The following is a 23,406-nucleotide window of genomic DNA, read 5'->3' on the forward strand; positions in this document are numbered from 1 at the left end:
CAGCCTAGCCAATGGAAGGGCGGAGTCGCGCTTGCGTTAGAGGGGGCGTGTCTCGGGTCGCCGGGCTAGGAAAGGCGTGGCGTAGCCCTTCGTCACGGGGGCGGGGTTACGTGTAGGTGACGTGGCGACTCCTAGTCTTTGGTCGGGTTTCGGCGGCTCCGGCGCCCCGGGAGGAGGCGGTGACGGCCGAAGAGGTTGTGTCGGTGGCGGCGGCAGGCGGTAGAGAGGAGGTAGGACCCGCTCTAAGAGGGACTGGCCGCTGTGTCAGCTCCGGGGCAGCGGCCTCTCGGGGGCGGCGACGGGCGGGGGGAAGGGAACCAGGGGCGAGGGGGCAAGTCCTGCCGGCCGGGCTCTGGTGAGCGAATATCTCGCCGTCCAACCAGGAAAGCCCTGTGGAGAACGACGTCGGCATTAGCTAATCAGTGGTTGCAGCCTTCCAGAAGGCGGAACTTTGGAGGGGGTGGGACTTCCTGTTTCAAATAAACACCTAGAGGTTTCCCCCTCCGCCCACCGAAGTGTGTCGGCTCTCGGGGGTCCTTCGCCGTTTCTCCCTGAGAAGTTGAAGGAAATCGCGAATACTAGAGGGCCCCGTTAGTGCCTGGGACAGTTGCACAGGCCAGGCTGGAGCCTCAGTGCCACAGGACCGGGCTCTGGCTCTATCTCGGCTTCAGGAGCCGCCGGAGCCAAGTTGGAAGAAGAGCCCGAGAGGGGTTCGCCTTGGGCCAGGAGGAAGCGGACCCTTTCCCACAGCGGGCCGGTCCCAGGATCCGCGGGTGGCCTTGGGAACGAAAGACTGCCAAGTGCAGGAAGGGCCGCAGGATTTGCTGGTTGAGGGGGGAGTTGTGGGGAAGGAGGCTGCTTGGGGAATGACACTCTCCCCTTCATGACAGTCCGAGGTTATGCGACTCAATGATCCCGCGGAAACGCTACGGGTCTAAGAACACGGATCAGGGTGTCTACCTGGGTCTCTCAAAGACACAGGTCCTGTCCCCTGCAACTGCTGGCAGCAGCAGCAGCGACATCGCCCCTCTGCCCCCACCAGTGGTCCTGGTCCCTCCCCCTCCCGACACCATGTCTTGCCGGGATCGGACCCAGGAGTTCCTGTCTGCCTGCAAGTCGCTGCAGAGCCGTCAGGTAAGGACCTGGAGGGGAAGGGCTGGTATGAGCCCTACTAAATCTGGGTAGGGCTGTACTGCAGCACTGTTCAGTGAAATAATTTGGGGGGAAACCTGATGGAAAGCTGACAGGTTGGATGGGGTCCATAAGATCTACTAAGCCACAAAAAGTAGACTTGTTGATGGGAGGCAACGACTTGGCTTTTTTTTTTTTTTTTTTTTTTTTTTTTTTGGGTAAGGAATTCCCTAGAGAGTATGATTGTTATTCTGGAAAGAATACCTCAGGGATTGAGGTGACCAAGGTAATTGGATAAAGAACAAGTTCTGGAAAGAGCTTTTACTTGAGAGAGATGCACCTTGGATAATAGTTCCAGTATAGTTCTATCACAAGTTTGCTCTGCCACCATGGGGAACCTAGTTAATCTAGGTGGGCCTCAGTTTTTCTATGTGTATAGTAGAGAGTGGGGAAAGGAAAAAAGTCTTCTAGATCAGTAATTTTTATTAAAATTACTTTGGAGGGTTTTGTTTTATTTTGTTGGTGGTACTGGTGATTGAGCCCAGGGCTTGTATATGCCAGGAACTCACTCTTCTTAGTCCTTTTTATTTTTTTAAAAAATTTTCTTGGGGCTGGGGAGATAGCTCAGTTGGTAGAGTGCTTGCCTTGCAAGCACGAGGCCCTGGGTTCGATCCCCAGTACTGCAAAAAAAAAAAAAAAAAAAAAAATCTTACATGTCAAAAGACCTTTATTTTATTCACTTATTTATATGTAGTGCTGAGAATCAAACTCAGTGCTTCACAAGTGCTAGGCAAGTGCTCTACCACTGAACCACAATCCCAGCCCTTAAATTTTATTTTGACCAGGGTCTTAAGTTTTGGGGACTGGCCTGCCTCAGCCTCTGGAGTAACTCGGATTATAGTAATGTAGAATACCTTGTCCAGCCAGAGTTCTTTTTTTAAAATTGGATTCTTCTGTTTCAGGAAAGACTTTGTGAATCCAAGGGAGACCTGAGAAACTTATTTAAAATTTTTGGTACTGGGGATTGAAACCATAGGTGCTTTACTACTGAGTTACATCCCCAGCCCTTTTTGTATTTTATTTTGAGACAGGGTCTCGCTAAGTTACATATGGCCTCAGTAAATTGCTGAGGCTGGCCTAGAAATTGTGATCTTCTTGCCTCAGCCTCCTGAATTGCTGGAATTAGAGATATGACCCACTGTGCCCAGCTTGAATAACTGTATTTTAAATATTTTTACTTCTCAGCTCTTGTTAACAACTGTTCTCTAAGAATTTTGTGATCTCCAAGAACTTTCCAGTTTTCCTCATTGATTCCCTGATTCCAGGGATGGAGTGGCAATACTAGCTACCATTTATTTAATGCTTACAATGAATTAGATAGTTGGCTATAGTACTTTACAGCCCTTATATTGTCTAATCTTAATAGCAATAAGAGGTAGTTAGATTGTCTTCATTTTGTAGAAGAGGAAATAGAGATTCAAAATAAGTAATTTGCCCTAAATCTTTTAGTTCCTGAGTGGTGAACCCAGGTCTACTTGTCTTCTTCTTGGCTACATTACCACTGATAAATCTGGATTATCTGATGGTAGATGTCCCCAGTACCAAAGAGAGTTTATTGGACATGTGAACAGTGAAGGCTGCAAATAGGTAGGGAGGAGCTAAGTTGTCGCCTCTTGGCATTGCTTTTCAGAATGGAATCCAGACAAATAAGCCGGCTCTGCGTGCTGCCCGACAGCGCAGTGAATTTACCCTCATGGCCAAGTGAGTTGAGATAAGTTTTGTGGTGGGGTGACATAATGTCCAAGGAGAAGTAGGATTACAGACTTTGTGACTTGGCCATGAGGGCTGGGATTGGTTGTGTTGGAACTAATGTGGAAATAGCCCATTTCCTGCCTTTTCCACAGTGTTCTCACTAGTGATTGTTTACAGGCGCATTGGGAAAGACCTCAGCAACACATTTGCCAAGCTGGAGAAGCTGACAATCTGTGAGTGTTTTGGGGTCTTTCAGAGGTGGGCTGTGAACCAAAGAAGGTGCTCCCTGAGCTTCGTCTTTTTTGTGTTTATGTGTGTGTGATGCTGGGGATTTACCCAGTGTCTTGCATATACTCTACCAATAAGCTAACGCCCAGCCTTTAACCTGTTGTAATTTCCTGTTTGTCTCTCCAGTGGCAAAGCGCAAGTCCCTTTTTGATGATAAAGCAGTGGAAATTGAGGAGCTAACATATATCATCAAACAGGTGAGCTGCTAGCAATCAGGACAGCCAGCATTCTAATCAGATCACTTCTTTCATTTTCCATTGACTCAGAGGCCCAGAGCAAGTTTCTAGAGCCAACTCTAAACATCTTGTTCCTTCATTGAGTCAGTAGACACTGATTATCTATCAAATACTGTTCTGGGTTCTGGTGACACAAACATGAAGCAAGGTGCCTACTTTCAAGGACTTACTGTGTAAAAGAGAGATCCAGCTCCATAGGTTTGTACTTATAGTAAGTAGGAATGAATGATAAAGAAAAGGTCTTACAAAAAGATGATTGATAGAGTTTGGGGATACTGGGAAAGATTGATAGACAAGAGGGTAAACTCTGAGCAGAATTCAAGGCTTATGTAGAGATAGTGGGAGGACATTCCAGGAAGATGAAGCTATGTAGATATGTGGCTTATAAAAGGAAAAGTTTGGGCTGGAGGCGTAGCTCAGTGGTAGAGAGATTGCCTAGCGTGTGTGAGACTTGGAGTTCCATCCCAAACACTATAAAAACAAACAAACAATGTTGGTGAGTTCAAGTTTACTCAGATGTCACCTGCTCAGGGAGGCCTACCCCAATCCTGGTGTGGTTTTTTTTTTTTTTTTCCCCTTGGTACTTGGGATTGAACCCACGAATGCTTAACTACTGAGCCACATCCCCACCTCTCCTCCCCACCTTTTTTTTTTTTTTTTTTTCCTTCCAATTTTGAGACAGGGGCTTGCTATGTTGCTGAGGCTGGCTTTGAACTCTTGATCCTCCTGCCTCAGCAGTCACTGGGATTATAGGCATGTGCCATCACACTCAGCAGTCATGGTGTGTAATACTCCATCAACCCAAACTCTTTTCGTTCTTACTCTGCTCTATTTTCTTTTTACATGGTATTTGAATTTCTAAAATTCTTTATAATTAGCTTATTTTTACTTATTGTTTATTCCCTCCTACCTCTGCCTCCTCCTCCTCCTCCTCCACTCCCCATCCCCCCAAAAAAGAAAGAGAAAAGATACATGAACACCACAAGACCAGGGATTTTTTTCCCATCTTGTTCACAGATGTAGTCTAAGGGCATGTAAGTGTCCACAAGTGTCACCTCGTAGGCACTGATCATTGATCAATTGCTTAAGTGATTGGCAGGAGGCTGGAAAGGTAGTTTCGTGACTGGTTATGAAGAGCAGTGTGGGCTCTGCTACGGGCTGAGGAATCATCTTGAATGTTGTGGACTACATATGGAGTCTGACTTGGGATATGGACAGGGTAGAGACTAGGAAAGAGGCTGCTTTGATTGTCCTGTATAAGATGATGATGGTGGCAGAGACCAAAGGGCAGACCTATTCAAGAGATACCAACCTGGTATAAAAAAGAGAGTTCCACTCACTGTTGCGGTGTTACTGCTTAGGCATTTAAGAAGCAGCCCACTGGGTTCTGGAGGGCTTGAGTTCAAATGGTCTGCCACTTAGGTTGTGACCTGGGTACCTCCTAACTTCTCTGAGCTTTATTTCTCTTATCTGTAAGGAGGGGATGATAATGACACCTACCTCACAGGGCTCTTATCAGGATTCATTTGTTTCCTTCAATCACTAACTTTAATGAGTGACTTTTCCAGAGCTATGACTACTGTACATGGGGTGATTCTTATAAGCTGGCCTGACTGAAGAAGTGACTTTTGAGGAAAAGATCATCCAAAGATCTGGTGGGAGCACATTCCAGAACATGGGAAGGCATTCTATAAAGTGGAAACAGCAAAGGGAAAAGGTCCAAAGTGTGGGTGACCTTGAGGTACAAAGAGGGCCAGTGTGGCTATAGCCCAGCAGGTAGAGCGACTGGGCAGGGTGAGGTCAAAGAGGTGGCAGGGGTCAGACCAGAAAGGCTGTGCAATCCAGCTAAGGAGTTGGGTTGTATTCTAAATTTAGTGGTAAGAGCCTGGGAAATTTTGTTTTTGTTTGTTTGTGTGTGTGTGTGTGTGTGTGTGGTTTGCTAGGCAAGTGCTTTAGCACCGAGCTATACCACCAGCCCTTGGTTTTTAGTTTAGAAATTCACTGGCTGCTGTACAGGGAGTGTATTATAGGAAGGTTAAACTAGAAAAAGGACTCTCATTTAGGAGGCTCTTGGAGATTTTTTAGAAAGGAAAGGAAGACAGTTTAGACTAGGATGGCCACAGTAGAAAAGGAGAAATGTGGATAGTCAGAGTGTATGTTGGAACTACACATTTTTTTTTTATTTTAAAACAGGGTGTCACCAAGGTGCTGAGGCTGCCCTTGAACTTGCGATTCTCCTGCCTCAGCTTCCCAAGGTTTTGGGATTCTGGGCATGCACCACTGTCGTTGGCATTGTTTGGGTTCTTTGTGAGTTCCTGATAGGCTCCCTGTGGATTTAAGGGAAGTGATGAATTAAAAATGGCTTTTGGGTTTTTGATTTGAGCATCTGATGAATGGTGGTGTCATTTACCAAAAATGGAAAAGGATGAAGGGGAGAATAGCTTTTGAGGGTCAGTTAAAACCTATTAAGTAAAAGAATCTTCTTTATTAAATTTAAGGACAGAGATAAAATTGTAACATTCTCAGCATGTTACATGGCACACTGTAAACAAATACAAAGCACTTCTGGAGTTTTGAGTTTTGGTCTGCTTTCGGCTCTGGGCATCAAACCCAGACATGCTAAGCACTCTACCACTGAGCTGCATACACTCCCAACTCAGTCGTTATGTTTAAGACAGTGCTGAGTACACAGTAAGCACTGAGTAGTTTACAGTTGTATGGTAGCAAATAGCTGGGCTAAGGAGATGTGAGTATGTGATTTAGGCACATTTTGCTTGTGTCCTATGTGGGAAGTGGTGCCTTTTCTAAGCTGGAACCCTAAGGGAGGAGATTTTGTCAGGAAGAAAACTTGTACAGTCCTCCTGCCTCAGCTTCCTAAGTAGCTATGTATCACAGATCCTGCTCTCTTGCTTTTCTTTTTTTTTTTTTTTTTTTTTTTTGCAATAATGAGGATTGAACCCAGGGCATCAGTGAACCACTGAGCTACATCCCCAGCTCTCTTTCTTTCTTATCTGAGCTTGTTACGTGTTACATGGATTCTGGTGTCCCATGCAAGATCTCCTATAACATCCAGGAGAAAAATTCACAACTTTTCTTTCTAGTCAAGTGTTATTATGCCTAGCTCTAGCCTATTTATTTATTTATTTATTTATTTATTTACTTACTTACTTACTTACTTATTTTGGTACCAGAGATTAAACCCAGGAATGCTTAACCACTGAGCCACATCCCCAGCCCTGTTTTCATTTAAAATTTTTTAAATATATTTTTTTGTAGTTGTAGATTGACAGGATGCCTTTATTTTACTTATTTATTTTTATGTGGTGCTGAGGATTGAACCCAGTGCCTCACACATGTTAGGCCATTGCTCTGTCATTAGCCCCAGCCCCAAAAGTCACCATTTTTAAAAATTTTGAGACAGGGTCTCATTAAGTTGCTGAGGCTGGCTTTGAACTCACAATCCTCCTGCCTCAGCCTCCTGAGCTGCTGGGGTCACAGGCATGGGCCACCACACCTGGTACTCTATATAGCCTGTTTCTTATACTTACTACTTACTCTTGAGCTCCTCCTCTCCTCACCCTTTCTTCATGGGACTGGAACCCAGGTGCTGGCACATACCTGGGAAGTACTCTGCCATTGAGCTACTACATCCCCAGGTCTCCTTTTCTCACCCTGGCTCAGGCTATGCTGGGACAAACTTTCTCAGTCACTTGCTGGCTGCCGCCTCCATTCTTTGTCTCACTTAGTCCTTGGCAGATTGGTTTGAGGAGCAGATGACACTGACGTAGAAAGCATGGCTCTGCTACTAATTCACTGTGTGTGAGACCCTGGACAAGTCACAGTTTTACTCTTGCCATAATATTAGGAATTCTTGGTGTAAAGATCATTTTGCTGATGGCTCTGGGAAACCTTGGGGCCTTTGACTCCTTCCTTTTCCTGAGTACTGTATAGGTGCTTTGTTGGTCAGCATGCTCTGGGCCCATGGTTTGTCCTGTGGAAGTGTTTTGTGGCCTCACAGGGTGGAGCAGGACATTAAGTGGAGGGGTAAATGAGAATCAGTCACCTACAAATGGATGAGGCCCTACTTTGCCTTTTTCTGGCTCTTCTCTGCAGGTACTGAGACAGAGCAAACACAAGAGCTTGGAAAATCCTAGCAAGCCTTTCTGATCTGACTGTCTGGGACACTCACTCCTGCTAGTAACTTCCATCCTGCCTTCCCTGCCAGACGTGGCCATGGATAGAGACGCTGGCTGAGGACTCCTTGGTTAATACTCGGTTTTTCTATGGGCTCTTTTACCAGGACATCAATAGCCTCAACAAACAAATCGCTCAGCTTCAGGATTTTGTGAAGGCCAAGGGCAGCCAGAGTGGCCGGCACCTGCAGACCCATTCCAACACCATTGTGGTCTCCTTGCAGGTGGGACCTTGGGGATGGAGGGAGGATGGGAGGGAGAAAAGTGGTATCTTCTTTGCTTGACCCTTTCTCCTTTTCTTCTAGTCAAAACTGGCTTCCATGTCCAATGACTTCAAATCAGTTTTAGAAGTGAGGACAGAGGTGAGAGGAATCTGTAAGAAGGGTAGAAATGTGGGAGTAAGGGCTCAAGAGAAAATGGAAAAGGGACAAGTTCCACAGGGTTATAGGGCCAACAAGAGGGATCTCTTTAATATGCCCACTTGCCAGAAGCCTCAGAACCTTTGTGTTTTTCCCCCAACCCCAGAACCTGAAGCAGCAAAGGAGTCGGCGGGAACAGTTCTCCCGGGCACCCGTGTCAGCCCTGCCCCTTGCCCCCAACCACCTGGGTAAGTCACAGGCTATATGGGAAGGCCTGGTGGCTACTCTTAGTTACTGTGGCTATGATGGCATCCTCTAGAGACAGTGTTGGATAGGAAAATGGAGGGGCCAGGAAGTTGGTAGGCATTTTTCAGATGTCAGACCTGGTTATGGGGATTCATTATCCACAATTAGTCTCCCACATTCTGTTGGAATTCAGTTCTGTTGTGAATTCAATCATGTTGAGATTGAATTAGAGTATCTAAATGTTTTGTGCACTTATTCACATTCTCATTTAATTGTCACAGCCACCCTTTGAAAAAGCAACTACTATTATTATCCCCATTTTACAGGTGAGGAAACTGAGGCTCAGAGAGGTTAAATGACCTGTCCAGGGTCACAAGGCTAGTAAGTGCCAGAGCTGGGATTCAAATCCAGAGCATGTGGGCTTTGAACCTGCCTTTAACTGTTAAGATGTGCCATGTCCTCTTTCCTCCCCAGGGGGTGGTCCTGTAGTTTTGGGGGCAGAGTCTCATGCCTCCAAGGATGTGGCCATTGATATGATGGACTCCCGGACCAGCCAGCAGCTACAGCTCATTGATGAGCAGGTACTTAGGCTCTGAATTGGGGAGGATGAGCTCTTCTGTTTTCCTCTGTGGACCCCAAGAGAGTGGAGTGTGCTATGGGCAGAATGGCAAGCTGGGAAAGTCCTAAAGACCCTTACCTTGAAGAAGCTCACACTGCTCATTTGCTCTCTCCCTCCTCTAAAGGATTCCTATATCCAGAGTCGGGCAGATACTATGCAGAACATAGAGTCTACAATTGTTGAGCTGGGCTCCATCTTTCAGCAGTTGGCACACATGGTTAAGGAACAGGAGGAAACCATTCAGAGGTGAGGCACTGGCTTATTCCACATAGAGGAGCCTTCTTTTCCCTATTGATTGGCATCTCAGAGTACCCAGAGATAGCTTAATGTCCTTTGGAAAAGCAGAGTGGATTCTGCCAACCCATAAGGCCCAGTTCACCTGCTTCCAACCACTCATCAAGTTCCATGTCAGGTACCAGTCTAGGTGCTGGGCACACAGTGAGGAATCACTGTACAGCGAAGACTCTTGCATGAAGCTGTCTTTGTAGTGTGTATATGGAATTTGATAGCGTGGGTATGGAAAGTTGTTAAAAAGAGCTTAAAAGTAAGCAATTTCAGGTACTGTAGTAATGAGGACCATACAGAGACTTAAAGTAGGTTGATGTCTTAAGAATAAAGTGACAGAGCTGGGCATGTTGACATACACCTATAATCCCAGGGACTTGGGAGGCCAAGGCAGGAGGATCTCGAGTTCAAAACCAGCCTCACCAACTTAGTGAGGCCCTAAATAGCTTAGTGAGACCCTGTCTCAAAATTTAAAAAAAAAAAAAAAAAAGAAGAAGAAGAAAGAAGGAAAGATAGAAAAGTGACTGCGAGTGTAGTCACTTTACACACTCACTGTTAATCCCAGCTACTCTGGAGACTGAGGCAGAAGGAAGATCCCTTGGGCCCAAGAGTTTGAGGCCAGGCTGGGTAACATAGTGAGACCCTACCACAAAGAAATTAGTAAAATAAAATAATAAAGAAGGCCACCGAGTAGGTACATCAGATTGGGTGGCAGGGAAGACCCCTCTGAAGAAGGTAGGATATTTGTTTTAGTTTTTTATTGCTGCAACCAAAAGACCTGACAAAAACAATTTTAGAGGAGGAAAAGTTTATTTGGATTTCATGGTTTCAGAGGTCATATTCCATAGATAGCTTACTCCATTCCTCAGGACCTGAGGTGAGGCAGAATATTCAGGCAGAAGTGTATGGCAGAGGAAAGCATTTGAGAACATGGCATCAGGGAGCAAAGAGACAGAGTGACACAGATTCCCTCACCACAGACAAAATATATACCCAAAAGGCACACTGCCCCCTATGACCCGCCTCCTCCAGCCACACCCTACCCGCTCTACAGTTACCACCCAGTTAACCCCTATCAGTGGATTGATGTACTGATTAGGTTAAGGCTCTCATAACTGAATCATTTCACCTCTAAGTCTTCTTGCATTGTCTTACACATGAGCTTTTGGGGGGCACCTAAAATCTAACCATAACATTGTGCCCTTGACTCCCAAAAGCTCATGCCTCACATGCGAAATACGTTTAGTCCATTTTTAAGAGTACCCGTGGTGTCAGTAGGACTCGGTGTCCAGGATTTCCCAAAAGTACAAGTCCAAAGTCTTCTCTAAGACTCGCGGCAACTCAGTGTGAGCCCCTGTAAAAATCAAAAGCAAGTTTGACATGGTGGCACACGCTTATAATTCCATTAACTTGGGAGGCTGAGGCAAGAACACAAATTGGAGGCCAGCCTCAGCAACTTAGCAAGGCCCTGTCACAAAATAACAAATAAAAAGGGCTGAGATATGGCTCAGTGGTAAAGTACCTCTGGGTTCAATTCCAGGACTAAAAAAAAAAAATCAAAAGCAAGTTATATATATCCAATATAAAGGCACAGAGTAAGCATTTCCATTCTAAAAGGGAGAAGTAGGGACAAATACAAAGAAGGGATGGGGCCAAAGCAAGACCAAAATCCAGTTGGGCAAACAAGTCCTATAGTTCCATGTCCAGCATCTGGGACAAGCATCTCTCCAGTGGACTTGTATAGCTCTGCCCCTGTGGCTTTGCTGGTTACAGCCTTCATCTCTTTTGGCTTGTCGCTGATGGTTTCCTGCAGCTTTCTTAGGCAGACATTCCATGGTACTGGCATTTCTTAATCTAAAGGGTTTCCACTGCAGCTTTGTTTTTCTCACTTGTTCACGCATCGCCCTCTCAGGGGCAGCCCGCAGATTCTGACCTTGGTGCACTTGCCTGGCCTCTCAGGCCTTTGAAATCGTGGTGAAAGCCTCCATGACCACCTCATTCCATCATGGACAGCTGAGCTTGGTGAAACAATTTTGTAGACCACTGCCCCAAGCCCCGTGCAAGCAGGGTAACCCACTGTTCTCAAAGGAAATTTTCCTTTTCCTTCCTGAAGTATGAGATGGGTGTTATTTTGCCAATTCCTGAGATCCCCTTACGCCATCATTCTTATCATCTCTGGGCAAAGCCTTTGGTGGTTAGTGACTGTAATGGCTTTAAAAACCACACATTCCAGGCTCAGTGACTCATGCCTGTAATCCCAGCAGTTTAGGAGGCTAAGGCAGGAGGATCACAAATTCAAATCCAGCTTCAGAAATTTAGCAAGATCCTAAGCAACTTAGCAAGACTCTGTCTGAAAAAAAAAAAAAAAAAAATACATAGAAAGGGCTTGGAAGGACTCAGTGGTTAATCATCCTGGGTTCAATCCAGAACAAACAAACAAAAAAGTTCCACATATTCCTTGGCCCCAGTTTTTTGGACAAATTGCAAATTTTTTCCAGTCTTTCTGCTTTGCTTTCTATTCCTAATTATCACAATAAACTTGGTTTAAAGCTGCCAACAATGCCCATGCCACCAGCTGAATGCTGTGCTGCCTAGAAATTTTTTCTACCAGATTACTTAGTCCATCACCATTAAATTCAGTGTCACAGCAAGTCTCAGGAAATGGGCAAAATATAAACAGCACATGAATGACCTCAAGTCAATTACCAGTAGAATTCTTCATTTCCTCAAACCTCATGAGTCCTGTCATTACTGTCTGCAATCCTGTTGGCATTCTGGTTTTCTGAGCTCTCGCCAGAATTACCCACTAAGGGTAATTCCACTTACAACATTCTAAAGCTTTTCAACTTTCATTATTAGACTTTCCAAATTTTCCTCCCACAAATTCCAAAAAGCTCCAAAAGCTTCTGAACCACATGGTCCAGGTACTCACAGCAGCAAACCTACTCCTAGTACAAATTACTGTTTTAGTCAGCTTTTTCATTGCTGCAACCAAAAGACTTGACAAAAACAATTTTAGAGGGGAAAAGTTTATCTGGGTTTCTCAATTTTAGAGATCTTATTCTATAGATAGCCTACTCCATTCCTTAGGGCCTGAGGTGAGGCAGAACATCAGGACAGAAGTGTATGGCAAAGGAAAGCAGCTGGAAACATGGCACCAGGAAACAGAGAGAGAGGTGGGGGGAGAGATTGATTCCCTCACCACAGATGTATGTAACCAGTGAAACCCCTCCAGCCACACCCCACCTGCCTTACAGTTACCACCCAGTTAATCTTGATCAGGGCTGATGTACTGTTTAGGTTAAGGCTCATAACTGGATCATTTCACCTTTAAGCCTTCTTGCATTGTCTCTTACATGAGCTGTTGGGGGACGCCTAAATATCTAACCATAACAATATTACTGCCTGGTATACTTATAATTCCAGCAACTTGGGAGGCTAAGACAGGAGGATCTCAAGTTCAAGACCACTCTCAGCAATTTAGCAAGGCCCTAAGCAACTTGGGGAAACGGTCTCAAAATAAAAAATAAAAGGGGTTGGGGAGGGGCTGGAGTTGTGTCTCAGTGGTAGAATGCTTGCCTGGCATGTGTGAGACCCTGGGTTCCATACTCGGCACCACATATAAATAAATAAAAATAAAAAATCCATTGACAAACACTCAGCCACTGAGCTACACCCCCAGCCATGTCTCATAAGAGAATTAGCAGGTCATGGTGATGCTTGCCTGTAATCCCAGTGGCTTGGGAGGCTGAGGCAGGAGAATTGCAAGTTTGAAGCTAGCCTCAGCAACTTAGTGAGACCCTAAGCAACTTAGTGAGACCCTGTCTCAATAAAATAAAAGATGGAAAGGGCTAGGATGTGACTCAGTGGTAGAGTGCCTCTGGGTCCAATCCCCAATACCAAAAAAAAAAAGAAAAAGAAAAAAGATTAATCTTTTGGTCCCATTGTGCAGATCTAGGGCAGAACAGAAGCAGGGAGATCATTGCAGGGGCCTTTTCAGTAATCTAGGCAGGAGGTGATGGTGGCAGAGACCATGATAGCTATGGAGATGGTGAGTAGTTATTTATATATGTACTTTAAGGTTACTTGAGCTTAACTAAGAGTATTAAAGAAGTGGAAATGGGCAGGGTGGCACATACCTATTAATTCTAGCAGCTGGGTAGGCTGAGGCAGGAGGTTCACAAGTTTGAGGCTATCCTCCTGGGCATATAGAAAGGGTTAGGGAAATAGTTCAGTGGCAGAGAACTCCTGGGTTAACTCTCCACTTTAAAAAAAAAAAAAGAAAAGAAAGGGTGAAGTGGAGGGTAGAGTTTATAATAATTCAGATATTGGATGTGAGCAAGCAAGATTATTCATGGCCTTCCCTTAAAATAGGGCTGGTTACCTTGGGTAGAGTAAATGTGCACGGAAAATAAGCTCTACGTTCAACACTCCAGCAATAGGTTAGACATTTAAGTGGAGATATTCAACAGGTGGGTGGCTGTGTGAAGAGCCAGAAATAATGTGGGGAGAATTGGATTTTTTTTCTCTCCTCAGTACAGGCTATTGAACCCAGGGGCACTCTCTCACTTTTTATTTTAAGACAGGGTTTTGGTAAGTGGCCTGGAACTTGCAAATCTTCTATCTCAGCCTCCCAAGTAGCTGAAATCATAGGTTTGCATCACAGAATTGGACTTTGAAACAGAATAAGGAGTATATACAAAGAGGAAAAATCAAGCACTGAGTTCTTGGGCCATTTTTTTATTCAAGTCTTAGTCCTGGGAGGACACTAAAAATGAGATCAGCTGGGAGGGAGGAATAAAAAATATGGTGTCCTAGGAGGCAAGAGAAGAAAATGAGTAAAGGAAAGAGTGTTAGTTGGGACAAATGTTGCTGATAGGCCAGCCAGATGGAAGCTGAGAATTTTAATCTGTTTTAGTTCACTGACTTGGTTTTTTTTTTTTTTTTTTTTTTTTTTTTTTTTTTTTTTTTTTGACACTGTGGATTGAACCTAGGGGCACTTTGCCACTGAGCCATATCCCCAGCCCTATTTATTTATTTATTTATTTATTTATTTTTGTGTGTGGTGCTGGGCCTTGTGCCTGTAAGACAAGCACTACCAACTAAGCCATATTCCCAATCCCTTTTTTATTTTTTATTTTGAGACAGGATCTCACTAAGTTGCCGAGGCTGGCTTTGAACTTGGGATCTTTCCGCCTTAGGCTTCCAAATCACTGGCATTATAGGTGTGAGCCACCAGGCTGGGTTAATAAACATTTAATGTAATTTTTTATAAGGTTGGATTTAGGTCCCCCATTCTTCCCTGTTTTCAATTTTTCCCTTGTTTTTCCTTTTCTGTCTTTTCGAACTGATTAAAATATTTGCTTCTGAATTCCATTTAAATTAATCTTTTGGTATTATAATTATTTGTTATTGACTTTTTTAAGTGATTGCTCTAGGGATTATAATATGCATAATTAGCTTTTCATATTATTTTGTATAAAATGAGAGAACTTTGCCACCTTTTCCTCTGATCTTTAAGCTGTGTATTATCATGTTTGTTATATTTACATAACTTTATATAAATCCCACAGTACAATATTATAATTTTTGTTTAAAAGTTGTGTATTTAAAGAAAGTAAGAGGGGAAGCTGTTCTCTTTACTGTTGCCAGTGTTCTTTCTTCTTTCCTAAATGGCCGGGTCACCCTTGGCATCACTTCCCTTTAACATGAAACATGAAAGGAGCACTTCCCTTAGCGCTTTTGTGGCAGTACAGACCTGCTGATGACAGATTCTTTCAGTTTTAATTTATCTGAAAATGTATTTACTTTAACTTTTTTTTTTGTAATGGTTCTTAGGGTTGAACCGAGGACTTGTTGGTACTCTTGGTATCTTTGGCTTTTAGCGGTTGACTGTGATATATCTAGATGTGGGGGGTTCACTTATGTCTTTCACCAAATTTTAGAAGTATTAGTCCATTACATTTTTCTACCTCTTTCTGTTGTCTTCATCTGAGAATACATATGTATATATACATATTCCTCTACCTGTTTTATATATATATGTCTATATATGTATATATGTATATTCCTTTCCAGTGTCCTCTTCAGTCTGCTGTTAAGCCTATCTTGTGAATTTTTAAATTTCAGATAATCATATTTTTCAGTTTTTAAAATGCCATGTGGTTCTTCCGTGTGTGTGTGTGTGTGTGTGTGTGTGTGTGTGTGTTAGTGGTGGTGGTGGTAGTGTGGTGGTGGTGGTAGGGGTAGGGGTAGGGTTTGTGCCCAGAGCCTCTTGCTAGGCAAACACTTTATCATTGAGCTATAACCCAGCCCGCTATAGCTTCTGTTCATATGCTGAGATTTACTGTTTCAGTCATTACAAGTGTTTTTCTCCAGTTAAAATAACTGCTTTAAGATCCTTGTCTGCGGGCTGGGGAGATAGCTCAGCTGGTAGAGTGCTTGCCTCGCAAACACAAGGCCCTGAGTTCAATCCCCAGTACCACAAAAAAAAAAAAAAAAAAAAAATCCTTGTCTGCTAATTTCCAATATCTGGTTTCCTAGGTTTTGTCATGTTCTTTGCCTCCTCTTGAGTTTAGGTCAGATCACACTTTATTTCACTGTGTGTTTACTAATTTGTGATGATACTTTGTCATGATTGATAAGCAATAGAGTTGCTGTTTCTCTAGAAAATGCTGACTTCTTTTTGTTTGTTTGTGGTACTTGGGATTGAACCCAGGGCTTCATACATGTTAGTCAAGTACTCTACCACTGAGGTATATCCAGAGCCCTGAGAATGTTGACTTTTTTTTAGCAGGCAGTTAACTTGGCTGAACTAGGATAGTTGATGTTTACATTTTGTATGATATTTCTAGCTGTTATATGTGGAATGGTTGGCCAGTAGGACCTACCTAGCCATTACTGGAATCAGCAGAACCTTGAAGAATAAGAAGTAGTCGTTGGATTCAGCTGCATGGATATTGGTGACTTTGATTCAGGTTCAGTAGAGGGAGGGGAGCAAAATCATGAATGAGCTAGGCTTGGTGGCACACACCTGTAATCCCAGTAATTAAAAGGCTGAGGCAGGAAGATCACAAGTTCAAAGCCATTCTCAGCAATTTAGCAAGACCCTGCCTCAACATATAAAGGACCAGGGATGTAGCTCAGAGGTTCTAGTACCTAGATTCAGAAGTTGTTAACATTTGGCTGTTTTAGCTTTATCTTTTATTTTTCTGAACCATTTCAGAGAGGCTGAAGATGTTATGATACTTTGTCTCTAGGTACTTCTATAAGCTTCTCCTGAGAATAAGGTAATTCTCCAAAAACCATAGCCTGTTAGCCACATTCATGAACATTAACAATTTCCTAATTTTTTTTTTTGGCTGTACGAGGGATCGAACTCAGGGCCTTGTGCTTGTGAGGCAAGCACTCTACCAGCTGAGCTATCTCTCCAGCCCTTAATATTTTTTAATATCCAAGCAGTGTTCAGATTTTTCCATTTGTTCCTAAGCTGGTTTTTGTTTGTCTTTTTTTTTTTTTTTTTCCCCCTTGAAAGAAATGTTTATTTATTGGTGGGACATAAGACGATTTTACTGAATAATATTCTGGAAAATTCTGGAAGTTTTTACTCCCCAGCTCTGTTACTGATTATACCAAGATGCTGTTCGGGTGATGGATTCCCCGTGCTTATTTCTAAAGTGGGCATATTACAGAGCTTTACGGATCCTGAGATCTAAATGAGATTAGTGTCTAAACCTCTCAGCTTGCAGGAACATGGCTGCTCCCTGAGTCCATTGCAGGATAGGCTGTACTTTCTGGCTGGCTCCAGATTTGGGCTGCTGAGGCCATGGCGGACATGTGAAAGCTAGCAAGAAAAAGGCCTTTCCTCTGCAGCTGGGTCCTGTTTTCCCCTCGTGGGACCCTGGGAGCAGATGCTTCTCACAAGGCTGACTCAAGAGGGAAGGAAATGCTCTTTTGGAAAATGCCTCCTCGTACCAGGCTTAGAGCAGCTGTCATCAAAGATACCTCAACCCTCTCTCCACTGACAGCTGAATCTACATTTCCCTGTGGGCAGGGCAGTTAACACTTGCTGTCCTAGAACAATTATTTTTATTTTCAAAAGCATCCCAGTTTGGGTGAAAAATTATGGCTGTCATACTCTACTGACAAGGCCCTACATGCTGATATGTTTCTAATCTACTACTGTCTTGATCGCCAAAACAAAGCATACCCCAAACTCCAGCAGGATTAAGTACATTGAGAATGGGTGGCATAGGGCTGCTCGCATTCTGATGTAGTATGACAGACCCTTGACTGGCAGCAGCCCAGGGACTTGGGCAAGCCAGGAAGCCAGGTGACTCCTCTGGAACATAGCCTGCCCAAGTTCAAGTCAGCAGGTGAGAGGGTCATAGAGCAGCCTGACCCTCACCTGGTCTCTGAGGGCAGAATATCTACATGTTCTTCCTCCAGTGCTCTGCTCAAAAAATTTTTAATGCCTTTTATTTATTGATTGATTTTCTGTACTGGGAATTGAGCCCAGTGGAGCTCTACCATTGAACTACATCCCCAGGCCTTGCTTTTTATTTTGAGACAGGCTCTCACTAAGTTGCCTGCGCTGGCCCTGAACTTGTGATCCTCCTGTCTCAGCCTCCAAAGTAGCTGAGATTACAGGTATGCAGCACTGAACCCAGCTATAATAGCTTTTACAAAAACAAATTCAAGCCAGGCATGATGGCTTGTGATCCCAGAAGCTTGGGAGACTGAGGCACGAGTATCACATGTTCAAAGCCAGCCTCAGCAACTTGGCAAGGCCCTAAGCAACTCAGCAAGACCCTGTCTCTACAAAAAAGGTCTGGGAATGTGGTTCAGTGGTTAAGTGCCCCTGGGTTCAATCCCCAGTACTGCTCCCCGCCAAAAAAAAAAAAAAAAAAAATCCAAGGGGACAGGGAAGACCAAAGTAGTCTCAGGGGAACCTCCACCCTACTGTATAACCTGTCTTTTTCTCATCTACTCTCAACAACTCTTACGGCCAAATCGTAGACTTATAAATTGGATCCCACTTATAAATTGGATTTTTCTCTGAGCTCAAGAACATCATTTTGTTTTGTTTTATGATAATGGAGATTGAACCATTACCGGTTGCTCTACCACTGAGCTACACCCCCAGACCTTTTTTACTTTTTATTTTGAGACAGGGTCTCACTGCATTGCCTAGGTGGCCTTGGACTTGCCCTCCTGCCTCAGCCTTCTGAGTAGCTGGAATTACAGGCAGGCACCACTGTGCCTGGCTTGAGCCCTTTTTTTTTTTTTTTTTTTAATTGTTAGCATGCAGTGTTGGGTTGAGCACTTTCTTGAGAAGCGGCTAATTTAATCTGAAATTCAGTGTGTAGATTCCTGGGCTTCAATTTATAATCTGTGTAAGATCTGAGAATTTTCTCATTTTTGAGAAACTCAAAACCAGGTGGTCATTTTTTGAACATGAAAGTTTTAATTTATTTCCCTACACATCAGAACCCAGACAGGATTCACACCTGTTTGATTCTTATGTCTATAGTCTACCTTTTGGGTTTTTTTTTTTTTTGTAACATCAACATTTTGGGTTCATATTTTGGGTTTCCTCATAATCCGATTAAGGCCCAATAATTTTGGTGTGATGGTCACATTAGTGAATGCTTGATGAGGTCGTCCCTTTCTTGGTGATGCGGTTTTGTCACATGTTTAAAGTGGTGACCATCAGACCGAGTGCCTGTGGAGTGATGCTTTGAATTGCTGTGAATGTCTGGCCACTACCACACAGTGATCCTCGCTTGAATCATTTGTTAGATTGAGATAATGGTGATTTTCTATCATTCCTTCTACATTTACTATTTTACTTTATTCTGTAAAGGAACTTTCTCTTTCTTTAAGTTACCACTATGGAATTGTGGGTTTTTTGTTTTTTATTCAATGTATTATAATCCATTAGCATCATTTTTTTTTTCTTTCTGATACTGGGAATTGAATTCAGAAGTGCTCTACCAGTTAGCTGTATCCCCAGCTCTTTATGTGTTTAAGAAAGGGTTCTTGCTAAGCTCAAACTTGTGATCCTCCTGCTTTAGCCTCCTGAGTAGCTGGGATTACAAACCTTTACCACCACTCCTGGTTTAGTGTCATCATTCTTTATGATGATCAAGTTTCCTAAATCTGGCTGTATAGAGCCCCTTCAGGTTCGCTTCTGTGTCCTCTTAACATGATTCTATTACTCTTAATTATTTAGTGGTGCTGGGAATGGAGCCTAGGGCTTTATGTGTGGTAGGCAAGCACCTTACCACTGACCCATACCTTGAGTCCAACTCCATTACTCTTAATCAGAAAATTTTGGGAAAACAGACTCAGAAAACTAAAATCTCAGCTCTCCTAATCATAGTCAAGTAATTTTTTTTTTTTTTTTTTGTATTGGGGATTGAACCCAGGAGCACTTAACCACTGAGCTACTTCCCCTGGCCCTTTTTTTTTTTTTTTTTTTTTTGTATTTTACTTAGAGACAGTCTCACTGAGTTGCTTAGAGCCTCTCTAAGTCGCTGAGGCTGGCTTTGAACCTGCGATCCTCCCACCTCAGCCTCCCAAGCCACTGGGATCATAGGCTTGCGCCAATGCACCCAACTGTCAAGTAATCTTTCTAGTCTTTGGGCTGTCTTCTCAGGTTCAACCTTTTTTTTTTCCACCATCCTATATTCTAGTCCCTTTATATCAGTTTCATCATCTGTTCTTTTCATACAGACTGCAGCTTCCTGTTGCTTTTTCCCCCCTGCAGATTGAACACAGGGATGCTCCATATCCACTCCTTTTAATTTTTTTTATTTTTTTTATTTTGAGACAGGATCTCACCATGTTGCCCAGTCTGGCTTGGCATTTGTCATCCTTCTGCCTCAGCCTCAGGAGTCACTGGGATTACAGTAGTGTACCACTGCACCTGTCTCACTTTACTTCTGCTTGATTCCTTAACTCTGTGTTTTTTCTTTCTTTTCATAGGTATTCTTTTGTCCTCTTCTACTTGCAGACTTTCCCCCTTTTTGTTTTCCCTGGTCATTTCCTTTCTGTGCCATTTTTTAATTTCCAATTTCTAATTCCCATACTATTTCCTCTGAGTACCCATTGATTCCTAACTTTTTCACCACCAGACTTTCCTTCCGTTAATTTTCATTCATGAATTCTTGACTACACTCTTATATGCCCGATTACTTTTTTGGGGGGATGGGGAGGAGAACTAAGGATTGAACCCAGGAATGCTATACCAAAACTATATCACCAGTCTTTTTTATTTTGTGAAAGGGTCTTACTAAATTGTAGACAGTGGACTTGAACTTGAGATCCTCAACATACTCGAGTTCCTAGGATCATAGGTGTGTGCCACCACACCCATCTCAGATTAGTTATTTATTTGTTTTTGGTATCAGGGATTGAACCCAGGAGCACTTAACCACTGAGCCATATCCCCAGCCCTTTTTATGTTTTGAGACAGGCCCTCACTAAGTTGCTGAGGCTGACCTCAAACTTGCAGTCCTCCTGCCTCAGCCTCCCACTGGGATTACAGGCATGTGTCACTGCACCTGGCTCAGATTACATTTATAAAACTTATCTTTCTTTATTAAGCACAGCCATTCATAATTGCCAAGATGAGCTTCATTTGATATGAGGTAACAAATATATCCACACTGAGAAATGTAATTATATAATTATATCCTGAAGCTAGAAAACCTGACACCTTAGCCTCTCCAACATAAAAGTGGAACCACAATTCAGACACGTGTACTTTAGACACAGATCAGTTCAGTCCTTATGACTGCCTTCCCAAAACCTTGGACTTGAAACCATCTTTTCCTCTTACTTTCCAACTGGATTGCAGGCCCCACCTGATCCATACTCACAGGTCACAAAAGTGTTTGTTCTCAGGGACTTCCTTTGCAAAGGCCAGAGTTTTTTCAGTCATGCATCACTGAATGACAGGGGATATTTTATTTGAAATTTGCCTTTAGGCAATGTCAGCATTGTGTGAACATCATAGAGCATACTTCAATGAAAATAGCTATGATATTGCTAAACAGTATAGGACCACTGTGACACATGCAGCCCACTGTAAACTGAGACGTTGTGATGTGGTGCCTGATTATATTTTGTTTTTAGGATTGCATATGCAGGTTGGCTGCCAAGTATTTTGTTTTGCTCAATAATTTCTCAAGCAATTGTTCTTCCTCTGAGGACTTCTGTATTCTCTGGAGAGAATGTTCTAGACTACAACTTTTCTCATCTTCTGACCTCCCATCTATATCATTTAAGTTTTTCCTCTTCCTGACTCAGGATGAAGATATCCTGAGTATACAGGTCTGTGAACTTCTTCCCCTTATTACCAATAAAGTACAGGCACTGGGCATGGTGGTGCACGCTGTAATCACATCGACTTGAGAGGATGAAGCAGGAGGATCACAAATTTGAGGCCAGCCTGCGCAACTTAACAAGACCCCGTCTCAAAATAGAAAGGGCTGGGGAATGTAGCTCAATGGTAGAGCACACATAGGATCAATATCCAGTCCTATGAAAATAAAAAACATTACATGTGTATTAGATAAAAATTAATACAGATTTGCAAAAATAAAAACTAACATTTGCAGGGCTTATGTGGGTTGGGGACTTCATCTTAACTCCTTGAAGACTGACAGCCTGAGAGGAGATAGGGTTTGTGTCTCTTATTTGCAAATAAGGAAAATGTTACTTAAGGTTAAATGATTTAGAGAAGTAAACTAATATGTGGCAGAGCTGGTTTTGAAACTTGAACCAAATTTTATTTTGCCCTACAAGAGCCTTTTCTTTAAACAAATATATAGACACATTTTTCATTTCTACATATTGTGACCATCTTTTCCATGTCAATAAATAAGACTTCAACAGCATCTCTTTAATCCAGTGTCCCGTTTCCTTCTCTCCTGGCCCTGTTCCTAGGATCGACGAGAACGTGCTAGGAGCCCAGCTGGATGTTGAGGCCGCCCACTCAGAGATCCTCAAGTACTTCCAGTCGGTCACCTCCAACCGGTGGCTTATGGTTAAAATCTTCCTCATCCTCATTGTCTTCTTCATCATCTTTGTGGTCTTCCTGGCCTGAACCCTCTCCACTCTGAGGCACTCCATGGGGGTTTGGGACCCTCCTAGAAGGGCAGGTGGCCAGCGCTGCCACTGAGCCTGTGCAGGGTGCTTGGGAGAAAGGCCCTGTTTCCCTGGAACTGCTAAGAATGGCCACTGACCCTGATCCCCCACCCCTTGCCTCTGGCCACCCCATACTCCCCTCACTACCGTCAGACCCATGGAACACACATGGTTCTGAATCTGGACTCTGCTGTGAAGTGGCTGGAAGGGAGCAGAGGCCATCTGGGGGCTGGTGGAGGAGGAGGTTGTCTCCACCAGATTTTTATAACTGTCCCCAGTCTCTCCCAAAGAAAACTTTGGCAGCAAGGGAAGATGATGCCCCTTTCTTCCTTACTGGGAGTGAGGAGAGGAAGCAAAACTGTCCCAGGGACCAACTTCCCATCTGGGTTAGAACTTGACCTCCTTCCTGTCTTCACCATGTGAGGCAGGGGCCCTTGAGCCCTTCAGCTGCCTGCACAACCCCTGACTTTGGCTGCTGGTGACTCTTGATCTGCCAAATGCGCTACAGCCCGTTTCCTCTAAATTACAGCAAGACTGTCAGCCTCACTAGCCATGTTGTCATTTCTGGGTGGGAGCGTCGAAGGGCCTCTGCATGTAGAGTGAGCCCACTGCCCAGAACCAGACTGAAAGGTTTGGGCGAGTGCTGAGGGGCCCCACTGCCAACCCAGGCAGCTTTGGGGCTTTGTACACATGTGGGTCTCCAGGCAGGGAATAACCAAGCACAGCAGCATCTTATTAGCATGGAAACTTCCTTTTGAAAGGGAAAGCTGGATCCCAGAGTGGGTCCCTGATTGGTGGCAACTAACGGGACCATCTCAAGCAGTGTGTGAACGTTTCATCTGTATCCTCCAACCAGTTGACCCCAATTCTTCCTATACTGTATAAGCGGGAGTTCTGTCTACTGCCAGAAGCAGAAGGGAAGGGAAGAATTTGTCCTCATTCCAGCTGAGGTTCCCTCCAAGCCCCTCATCAAATCTAAGGCAGTCACGGAGGATGAAGAGACCTGCCCGCACTACCTTCCTTCCAGGGAGGTTACGACACTGCTTTGTCCTTCCTGTTCACCCACAATCCACCAGTCTAGTCACTCAAGAACCCCACCTTACACATCCCAAAGGAAGCTCAAGGTATAAAGAGCAACCACC

At 43.8% G+C, this 23,406-nt stretch overlaps 1 protein-coding gene across 2 annotated transcripts; it reads left to right on the forward strand.

Annotated features, from left to right (window-relative positions):
• The first annotated feature begins 74 nt into the window (after window positions 1-74).
• STX5 (syntaxin 5) lies at window positions 75-22,810 on the forward strand. 2 transcript variants are annotated; one of them, XM_079102201.1, is made up of 11 exons: window positions 75-230; window positions 891-1,134; window positions 2,822-2,892; window positions 3,061-3,116; window positions 3,298-3,368; window positions 7,708-7,824; window positions 7,906-7,962; window positions 8,126-8,207; window positions 8,680-8,786; window positions 8,949-9,070; window positions 22,064-22,810. In XM_079102201.1, the coding sequence occupies exons 2-11, from the start codon at window positions 910-912 to the stop codon at window positions 22,221-22,223; spliced, it is 1,068 nt and encodes a 355-aa protein (XP_078958327.1). In that variant the 5' UTR covers window positions 75-230; window positions 891-909; the 3' UTR covers window positions 22,224-22,810. The 2 variants fall into 2 exon arrangements, with proteins under 2 accessions (XP_078958327.1, XP_078958328.1); XM_079102202.1 differs by lacking the exon at window positions 75-230 and having other exon boundaries at window positions 394-1,134.
• The last annotated feature ends 596 nt before the right edge of the window (window positions 22,811-23,406 follow it).

The sequence above is a fragment of the Sciurus vulgaris genome, assembly GCF_902686455.1.
Source record: "Sciurus vulgaris genome assembly, chromosome: 11".
Lineage (NCBI taxonomy): Eukaryota > Metazoa > Chordata > Mammalia > Rodentia > Sciuridae > Sciurus > Sciurus vulgaris.

What these genes read in the sequence shown, in the direction of transcription:
- STX5 (XM_079102201.1), top strand. Translation starts at nt 910, where the DNA reads ATGATCCCGCGGAAACGCTACGGGTCTAAGAACACGGATCAGGGTGTC. An exon ending in GCTGGAGAAGCTGACAATCT is followed by an intron (nt 3,117 to 3,297) that starts GTGAGTGTTTTG and finishes TTGTCTCTCCAG; the next exon opens with TGGCAAAGCGCAAGTCCCTT. An exon ending in CAGGAGGAAACCATTCAGAG is followed by an intron (nt 9,071 to 22,063) that starts GTGAGGCACTGG and finishes CCCTGTTCCTAG; the next exon opens with GATCGACGAGAACGTGCTAG.